Raw genomic sequence first — 9,201 nt, 5'->3', positions numbered from 1 at the left:
GAGCAGGGGAGGAGGATCAACCACAATAAAGTATGCTTGAAAATGCGTAATGAGGCCCATTTCTTTGTGTGACAATTTAAAAATGAATTAAAAATACATTTTATATAGAACTTGTAGTATTTTGTTAAGTCTAACGAAAGATGTGGCAGACTTTTATGTTAGTTTAGTAAACCTTAGAAAAATTACTTTAAGGACCTCTAAGTAAAAATACTGTGGTTAAGGTTTCAAGACTTTCTGTCGGAGAAATGATGATGCTTCTCTAGTTAATAACAACAAAAACCAGCAAATGTGTTCTGGCTTAGATTTAAAATGTTTCCTGGGGTCTCATGGTCTTGGTCCAAGATGGAGCATTTAAATAATAAATAATCTGGAATATGGGTGTGTCATGAGATCCCTTCGCTAACCAAAGGGTTGGTCCTTTTATGAATTACTAATTCACTGATATTATTAGGGGCTGATGAGAACATGGAGGAAGGTGTGCTCTAGTGATTCAATAGGCCAGAAGAGCTAGGCAGAGAGCACGGAGAGAGCTGCAGACACACATGCAATTTTGACATTTTACATGGATGTTCCCACACACAGAGAAAAGTGAGAAACCAAAGATCTTCCATACAGTTTAAAACAGTGTCTCTCAACCTGTGGGTCACAACCCCTTCATGGCTAGAATGACTCTTCCACAGGGGTCCTACCCATCAGCTGTTGTCTTAAAATTCATAAGAGTAGTAAAATTACAGTTATGAAGAAGCAACAAAATAATTTTATGGTTGGGGTCAACATAACATGAGGAACTTTGTTAAAGGCTTGCATCTGAAAAGGTTGAGAAGCGCTGTTTTAAAAGTTGCAAACACATTAAAAAGACTTAAACGTGAAAGTACAAATAAAATTCTTCTAAAAGAAAATTCTTGGAATATCAACAATTTGGGTTGATATGTCAAATAAAATTTGACAAAATAAATTGAAACAATATAAAATGTATAAGAAGTTCCATAGAAAAGTTAATATACTCACCAAAATCTCAAACATACGTTCAACAGAATAGCACACACAGAAACATAAAATCCAAACAAAACATGGCCAGGCTGGAAAGAACCCAAATGTATGTCAAAAGAGGAATGGATACAGAAAAAGTACAATGGAGTATTACACAGCTATCAAAAACAATGACTTCATGAATTCATAGGCAAATAGATGGAACTAGAAAATATCATCCTGAGTGAGGTTACCCAGTCACAAAAGAACACACATGGTATGCAGTCACTAATAAGTGGGCATTAGTCCAAAAACTCAGATTACCCAAGATACAATCCATAAACCACATGAAGTTCAAGAAGAAGGATGACCAAAGTGTCAATGCTTCAGTCCTTCTTAGAAGGGGGAACAAAAATATTCATAGGAGGAGATATGGAGACAAAGTTTGGAGCAGAGACTGAAGGAATGGCCATTCAGAGCCTGCTCCACCTGGTGATCCAGCCCATATACATACAGCCACCAAACTAGACACTATTGCTGATGCCAAGAAGTGCATGCTGACAGGAGCCTGATGTAGCTGTCTCCTGAGAGGTTCTGCCAGACCATGACAAATACAGAGGAATGCTCACAGCCAACCACTGAACTGAGAATGGGATCCCCAATGGAGAAATTAGAGAAAGGGCTAAAGGAGCTGAAGGGGTTTGCAACCCAGTGACAGCAACAATATCAAGCAACCAGAGCTCCCAGGGTCTAGACCACCATCCAAAGAGCACACGTGGTCAGACCTATGGTTCCAACTGCATATGTAGCAGAGGATGGCTTTGTTGGGCACCAAAGGGAGGAGAAACCCTTGGTTCAAGGCTGGACTCCCCAGTGAAGGGGAATGTTAGGGCCAGGCGGTGGGAAGGAGTGGGTGGTTGGATGGGGGAAAGGGGATAACATTTGAAATGTAAATAAAAATGTCCAATTAAAGAAAACAAAAACATGATCAGGCGTTAGTGGTGCATGCCTTTGATCCCAGCACTTGGGATGCAGAGGCACATGATGGATGTCTGAGTTTGAGGACAGTCTGGTCTACAGAGCAAGTTCCAGAATGCCAGGGCTACACAGAGAAAGCCTGTGTAGAAAAACCAAAACACAAAACAACAAAAACAATGAAAAACTGCTATTCTGACCACAAAGATGTCTTATAGAAACTGTTAACTAATATAAAATTAACACTAGTAAGTTAAGCATGAGAGGAGGGGTGCATCATCAAATTGCAAATTAGCCAGTAAACATGAAAATATTCTCAACTTTATAGCGATAAAAATGCAATTAAGAAATACAGTGGCAGCAATGTTTTCTAACAAGTCCTAGGCAGAATATTTCAAATCTGTAGTGTGGGATGTTGGCATACATATAAAGCAACAGGACTATCTTAGTTTGGTTTTTCTATTGCTGTGAAAACAAAATAAAACAACAAACAAAAAGATTGCCCCCCACGAGCAAGTTGGGGAGAAAAGTTTATGTTTGGCTTATAGGTTATAATTTAACCAAACAAGCCAAGGTAGGAACCTGGAGGCAGAAACAGAATGAGTAGCCACAGAGGAATGCCCCATAGGCTTGCCTACAGGCAATCTTCTGGAGATATTTTCTCAGTTGAGTTCTCCTTTCTCAGATGACTCTACTTTGTGTCAAGCTGACAAAAATTTAACAACACAAGGAGCTCCTATTCCGTGCCCTGTACTGTGAAGTACAACTTGGCCCAAACACTATAGAATCAGATTGGTCTCCTGTGAGTATCTCGTTAGGGTTTCTCCTGCTATGACAAATTCCCCTAAGCTATATGGGGAGGAGGGGTTTATCTGCTTAAACTTCCAGGTAACAGTCCATCGCTGAGGGAAGTCAGGACAGAACTCACAGCAGGAACTTGGAGAAAGGAATTGGTGCAGAGGCCATAGCAGAACGCTGCTCACTGACTTGCGGCTCCCATGGCTTGCTCAGCTTGTTTTACTGTATGTCAGCCTGGAGCCCCAGCTCCAAGGTGGTACCAGCTCTCACAGTGGGATGGGCCCTCCCATGTTAATTATCAATCAAGAAAATGGAAAACAGGCTTGCCCACAGGCCAACGGGATAGAGGCATTTTCTCAGCTGGGGTTCCTTCCTCTCTCTCTAGTGACTCTGGCTTGTGTCAAACAAACAGAAAACTAGCCAGCACAATGGGGCAGTTGACTGAGTACATAAACTGGACTCAAGGCTATCATTCCTGAAGTTAATGTTTTTGATTATTCTCAGTAAATTTTATAAGTGACCCAGATGTCCTCCAATGGTAAATTTAGAGATGCGTTGCAATGTGAAAATGAATGGCTGTTGAGCATAGACGCAATAAAAGGCAGAGGAATGCAAACTTTGACAATGAAGCTCCCAAGCGTCATACTGGATAGAATAATAAACACGAAATGTGAAGTAGAGTAAAAATTCATGAAGCTGAAAACAAGGAAAAGTATATATTAAGTAATAGAATCATTTAAAACCAAGGAAAAATGGGGCAGCCACTGTACAAGTTAGAATGATGAAACTTGCTGGTGAAATGTGAGAAGTCAAGTAAGTGGTGGGCACAGGGACCTTGGCCAAACCTGTGCGGTTTCTATTTCTTACCTTCAGAGGAAATAGCTCATACATCGACACATCATTAAAAGCCTGTAGAACAACAAATACATTTATACACTTTTCTCTGTAGGTTTCAATAAAACAAGATGGGAATTACACAATGAAACACCTTCCGATCCTAAACCCAGATCACTATGCTTATCCCCAAAGCTGCATGGTGAGAAGTTACCTGATTATAATTTTCCTCAGTAATATACCCCTATCACCTCTGAATTGTGGTAGTATGTAATGTTTTCCAACTGACAGTGGTATCCTACACTATTGTATGGTCTGAATCTGATTCTACTGGACTTTACTTCAGAGATTTATGTATTAGAAGCCTCTCCATCATGATGCCATACACTGGATTTAGAGGCTATAAAGTTCTTTTGGACAAAGTCAAGAAAATGCTGGTACTTCACTCCAGGACATACTGTGTACACTTTAATAGTGGGCTTTTAACACCTAAATTTCCAGAGTGTTAAGTCTCTGTATAGAGTTGAAGATGCCAAAGTCAGATCTGGACTATGAGAAGAAAGGACTCCTGTCTGTTCAATTAAACAGTGAGCAGAGGAAATCCACAGAGTGAATTGTAATCTCACTTATTTCTACTACATTGTTTTTGACAGAAAACTCTTCGATTCAATGCATTTCAAATGTCAGCATTTTCTTGTTTCCTGCAATTCCTGTCTAGTCTATAATTTAAAACTAGAAATATAGCTTTGTGTTTTCCTCCTTAGATGGATAATTCACACAAGATTCAGTGAAGATACCTCGAAATAAGTCCAGAGTTTTAGAAGACAGCTTCTCTTACTGTGTCTTATGATATACTTTCCTTGCTAGTTCATAAAGCTATGAATAGCTACATTTATACGAAGGCTTAAATTCATCACTGTTTCATACAAGGTAATAGTAAATTAGAAAACAGATGTATCTGAACACTGGTGAGAGCTCCTGAATGCTAGCTTATTTCTACATGAGTCATGAATATACTTTATGTGTATTTTGCAGGAGATAAAGGAGCAACAGTGTTTTCTTATATAATACAATAGTTACAGTGTTCACAGAAAAGCCACTCTTGGCATTCAGTCACATGACAAAACCCACCATTTCTTCTCTAGTGGATTCCACTACCACATATAGAAATTTGCATAGGAAGCATGTGGCAGACTTCTTGGAGCTAGCAAACAGCCTAAGCTAGACCAAAATTTCCCCTAATAGTCTGGAAAATAAAACCACTTAAAACTTTAAAACTTATGAACAGACACTCATAAACATGTGTGTGTGCTTACCTATTTCATTTTCTTTTTTCCTAATAAGTCTTCATACACAATCAATTGTGATCCATTCCTCTTTGTTCCAAGAAAGCCATATATGTGATACAGTGATATGTGAATGTAGGTTTCTAAAAACCTATTTATCCAATGCTACCAACGTGCTACTCTGTAGCAGGGCTTAGCATCAGTAATTCTTGGTTTTGACCAGCCTATACTGAAACATATTAAAGGCCTGTAATATACTGTATAAATGTGTGTGTGTGTGTGTGTAAAAGTACACAAAGAATGGGGATATAATTTAATATACTTTCACAAAATAGTTTGTATTTTTAAACAGAAAAATACCACATCTTAAACGTGTTCCCATAATTTCTTCCAGTCATCAGTCTGTCATCCAGAGAAGACAGCATCTGGCTTTTGATGCCGTAGATTTATTTTGTCTGGCTTTAAACTGCATGTGAATCAATGTAACCTGGACTCATGGTCTCATGCTTTATCTACCTCACACCACCTGTATGAGATTGCTGTCACGCATGCTCTCTCACATCTACTACTATTTAGTGTAACATAAGCTTTGAAGGTGTGGTATATCACAATTACACGAACACTAAGGTAATAGCATTTAAATATTAAGATGGGCATTGTCTCAAATCTCAGAGTACATGACAGACTGAGGGAAGTAAATCAGAGTTAGCTTAAGCAGTTGTTTTAAACTCCTCTATCCTACAAAGACGAAAGACAACACATTTCGATCTCAAATCGCAAACCCTTATTATCAGGATACTATAATCTACCTTATTCCCAATTTACCTCATTTGTTCGGCTATCTTCTATTAGGGGACGAGCACATGAGGAAAGGCTTTTCTTTCTCCATCTCTTATGCTGATTTCACCTGGTTTATTTCTGGGTATGAGTCTTAGAGTTTCAAGTCATCCTTTGGGGATGTGAAATAATGAGATGGGAATAAAAAAATAGTGAAATGGTCAGCGGGGCCATAGTATGGTACCAGAAACTTCTATTGCACTTGCATGGTATTAAACCAGCTTGCAGACTCATTGTTATTTAAAACAGAAGTTCTCTAATAAGTTAAAAACAGTGTGGAAACTTTCAGCTACTACAGCTGAAAAGCATTGCTAGCATACTTCATCCAAATAATTAGATTAGAACAATGAACTTGATGAGCTTTGCTAGGAATTATGATGAATTTTACATGGAGTTCCTGAAAGTCAGCAATATCCAACCAGGGAAATTCAGTGTCTAGTCTAGTCCACGGAGGAGTGCCATCATGATTTCTTTTTTTTTTTTTTTTTTGAATTTAAATGCACTTTATTTTTAGACAACCCACATGACATGTTTTTTTTTTCTTTAAAAAAAAAAAAAAACAATGCCTCCACTCCAAATAAATCACGGTCAAAATAAAAGCTCAAGATGATATCAGTCCCATTTGTCCTAAGTCCTGGTGTTGTATGGATGGTAAGCAGCAGCCAATTATGGTGACAGGCGATAGATCCAATTTGTTAACATTTTTCCTTCTCTAAGCCATCCTTAAAGAAAATCATGAATGGAGTCACACCATCTTCACGGTAGTCCAGGAGAGCAACCATGCCATCTGGATTCATGTTTTCACCAATAAAAAACTGGTAGTTATTGAAATTAGCAAGGATGTGCTTAATTTGCTCTGCAGCTCCAGTCATAAAAGGCTTTACCCTTTCTGGTTTCTGTTCTTCAAGTTTGCCCTTGAGTGATTTCATGTAGTCTTTGATATACTTTTTGTAGGCCTCTTTTGTGAAGCTGGTTTCTTGTAAGTGATGGTTCATGACAATGTCAACACCGGTGACTACTGTGCTTTCGGTACCTTCGCCCTCCGGACCTTCAGCGGAAGCATTTCCACCAATGAGTGAATCATCGATGGCACCCTCTGTTCTACTGACCATCTTGCCCTCCACCTCCAGGCACAGCCCGTCCGCGATCTCCCGGATCTTGTAGATGTCGGAGAACAGCTCGTCATGGCTGATGAGGTCCCGGTAGATGATCATGGTGACGGCTGGGGACAGTGGCGCTAGCCTGACAGCGCGGAGCGAGCGCGGTGCAGCCGGAGCGGCGCTCGGGGGGAGGGGGGAGCCATCATGATTTCTTACAAGAATAGTCAATGGGCTCTCGGGCTCTCTCTCTCTCTCTCTCTCTCTCTCTCTCTCTCTCTCTCTCTCTCTCTCTCTCTCTCTCCATATATATATATATATATATATATATATGTATATATATGTACTCCATGTATATATATATATATATATATATATATATACATACATACACAGAGGCACAAAATGTCTCACCATATCTTCTTTCCAGAAGGCAGACTATGTGTACTATGATCTGAGATGATTTGCTGCTTGCTTACATAAGAGTGTCCCAGATGTGTGGGGTGTGGAGAGAGGCCTAGACCAAGAGCAGTTCAAACTGTTCTCATCTTCAAGCTAGAACTGAAATTGGCCATGCCTTTTTGTGTAGTGAATTTTTGTTATTTGCACAGAAGTTCTCTTTATTTTACATGCATGGGCTTTTGACATTAGGTCACAATAAACTTAACTTTACGCTTAGTTCTTTTTTTTTGTTAGTTAATAATTTTTCATTGTTTTGAAATTAAGCTGATACTTACATAATAATTGCATAACTGGCTGTATCTCTTGAGGACTGGTGGAGACTGTAGATCTTATCATGAAATAGGACATCATACTAATAACTTACATCTCTTATGTTTATGAGGATATCATGTGCACTGTGAAGCAAAATAACGAGATTGGAAAGGCTGCCCCATACTTTGTTGTTAGTAACGTTAGTTCAAGAATCACAAGAATAAATTACATTAATTTTTTCTTAAGCACCTTAATGAAGAACTAATTATATACAGTTAAATTCCCAATTCTTCAATCTTTAGTTTTTGCTTTCCATGTTATAGAAAGAAAAATCAAGGATTTGGGGGAGGGGGTCTTAAAGAACAATCTTACAGCAATGTTAAGCTGCAAAATCATCTTTAGTTATGAGAGCCTCTGCTTCTGCTGTGTCTGGATTATTTTAATGAACCCCATTCTCACATTAAAAGTCGAAGTGTACAATGGAAATCATGTGAAATATTTCTCAGAAATCCCAAATGACAAACTATTGAGTATTCAGTCTTCTTACAAACCACTTACTGTACACAGAAGGGAAAATCCACAAAAGCTTCACACTGGCCTTTCTCATCCACTAAAATTGCAATGGTTCAAGAAATTAGAAAGATCTAAAAAATAAAATAAAGCACTTAAGGAAATACATGTATATAAATATGTCCATTTCTAAAATGGATCCAAGAACTCATCGCGCTTACTATCTTGTCTCCAGGTAGCTACTTACATACCAGGCCAGGCAGCTGCCGGCCAGCTTTGGCACCTAGACAGGAGTCATATTTCTGGAGGCACCAATTTATTTTGAATAATGACCTCTACACAGATATGGTTTTCTTTAACTCCAATGGCATGCCTTTTTCTACTTACATTTCCTGGAAAATACGTGCATATTTTGTGACCAGTCTATGAATAATAAAATGTCTCCTAATGAATGGCAGACTTCAGAAGGTTGAGAATTTTAACCTGGGTAAACAAGCACATGTTTGTATGTCTGTCTGGGTTTATGTGGGCTCATACTCCATTCCATAAACCATCTCACAAAAAGTCCTTTCTGCCACCCACTTCCCACATTTTATGGAGTGATGGAGGAGGGTAGTTCTTCTCAGGAGTCTAGTTATGTGCTTCTGTCTTGAGACAGTGCAGGAAATGTTAGAAACTAAAGCATGTATTCTCTCAAGACGTCCTTGCAGCAATGACATTTGACTAAAGAGCGTTCTGTTTGTTTATCAGTTCATAGATCTTCTTCCTGTGGAAAGATTTTAACTGTGCTGAACATCTATAAAGAAAGGAAAGAGGACAGACTTTGCTGTATCAGCCAGAGAGTGGAGGGCATCAGAGGGCCTGGCTCCTGGGTGTCTGTCACACCTCCGTCATTCAGCACCTTACTGTCTTATTTTTTCATGTGTCTCCAATGCAGGTGGATGAAAATAGTAAAACCAAGGGTCGCATTGCCAGCCCATATATGGTATAGGTGGAAAGTTCATCTCTTGGGGTTCCTTTCTTAAACACAAGTGATAGACTGTTTCTATACATAGGTCTGCACGGGGCTAATAACATGACCTGGATTTTCAATTTAGGCTTTTAACTTTCCAGATTTCTCAGAGATGGAATAAGATGAAAACTATGATGATATATTAGAAAAACACAATCCCACTTACTTT

At 38.9% G+C, this 9,201-nt stretch overlaps 1 protein-coding gene across 1 annotated transcript; it reads right to left on the bottom strand.

Moving 5' to 3' along the window:
• Positions 1-6,166: 6,166 nt before the first annotated feature.
• On the bottom strand, positions 6,167-7,000 carry LOC148006690 (translationally-controlled tumor protein-like). The gene has a single exon (XM_087637437.1). The coding sequence runs from the start codon at positions 6,911-6,913 to the stop codon at positions 6,395-6,397; it is 519 nt and encodes a 172-aa protein (XP_087493563.1). The 5' UTR covers positions 6,914-7,000; the 3' UTR covers positions 6,167-6,394.
• Between the last annotated feature and the right edge of the window lie 2,201 nt (positions 7,001-9,201).

The sequence above is a fragment of the Rattus norvegicus genome, chromosome 2 (genome assembly GCF_021556685.1).
Source record: "Rattus norvegicus strain SHRSP/BbbUtx chromosome 2, alternate assembly SHRSP_T2T, whole genome shotgun sequence".
Taxonomy (NCBI): domain Eukaryota; kingdom Metazoa; phylum Chordata; class Mammalia; order Rodentia; family Muridae; genus Rattus; species Rattus norvegicus.
The sequence above is the reverse complement of the archived record's forward strand: the minus strand, read 5'-3'. Positions and strand labels throughout refer to the sequence as shown.

Bases quoted from the DNA above. Each gene is read 5' to 3' on its own strand.
- LOC148006690 (XM_087637437.1), bottom strand. From the start codon at position 6,913: ATGATCATCTACCGGGACCTCATCAGCCATGACGAGCTGTTCTCCGAC.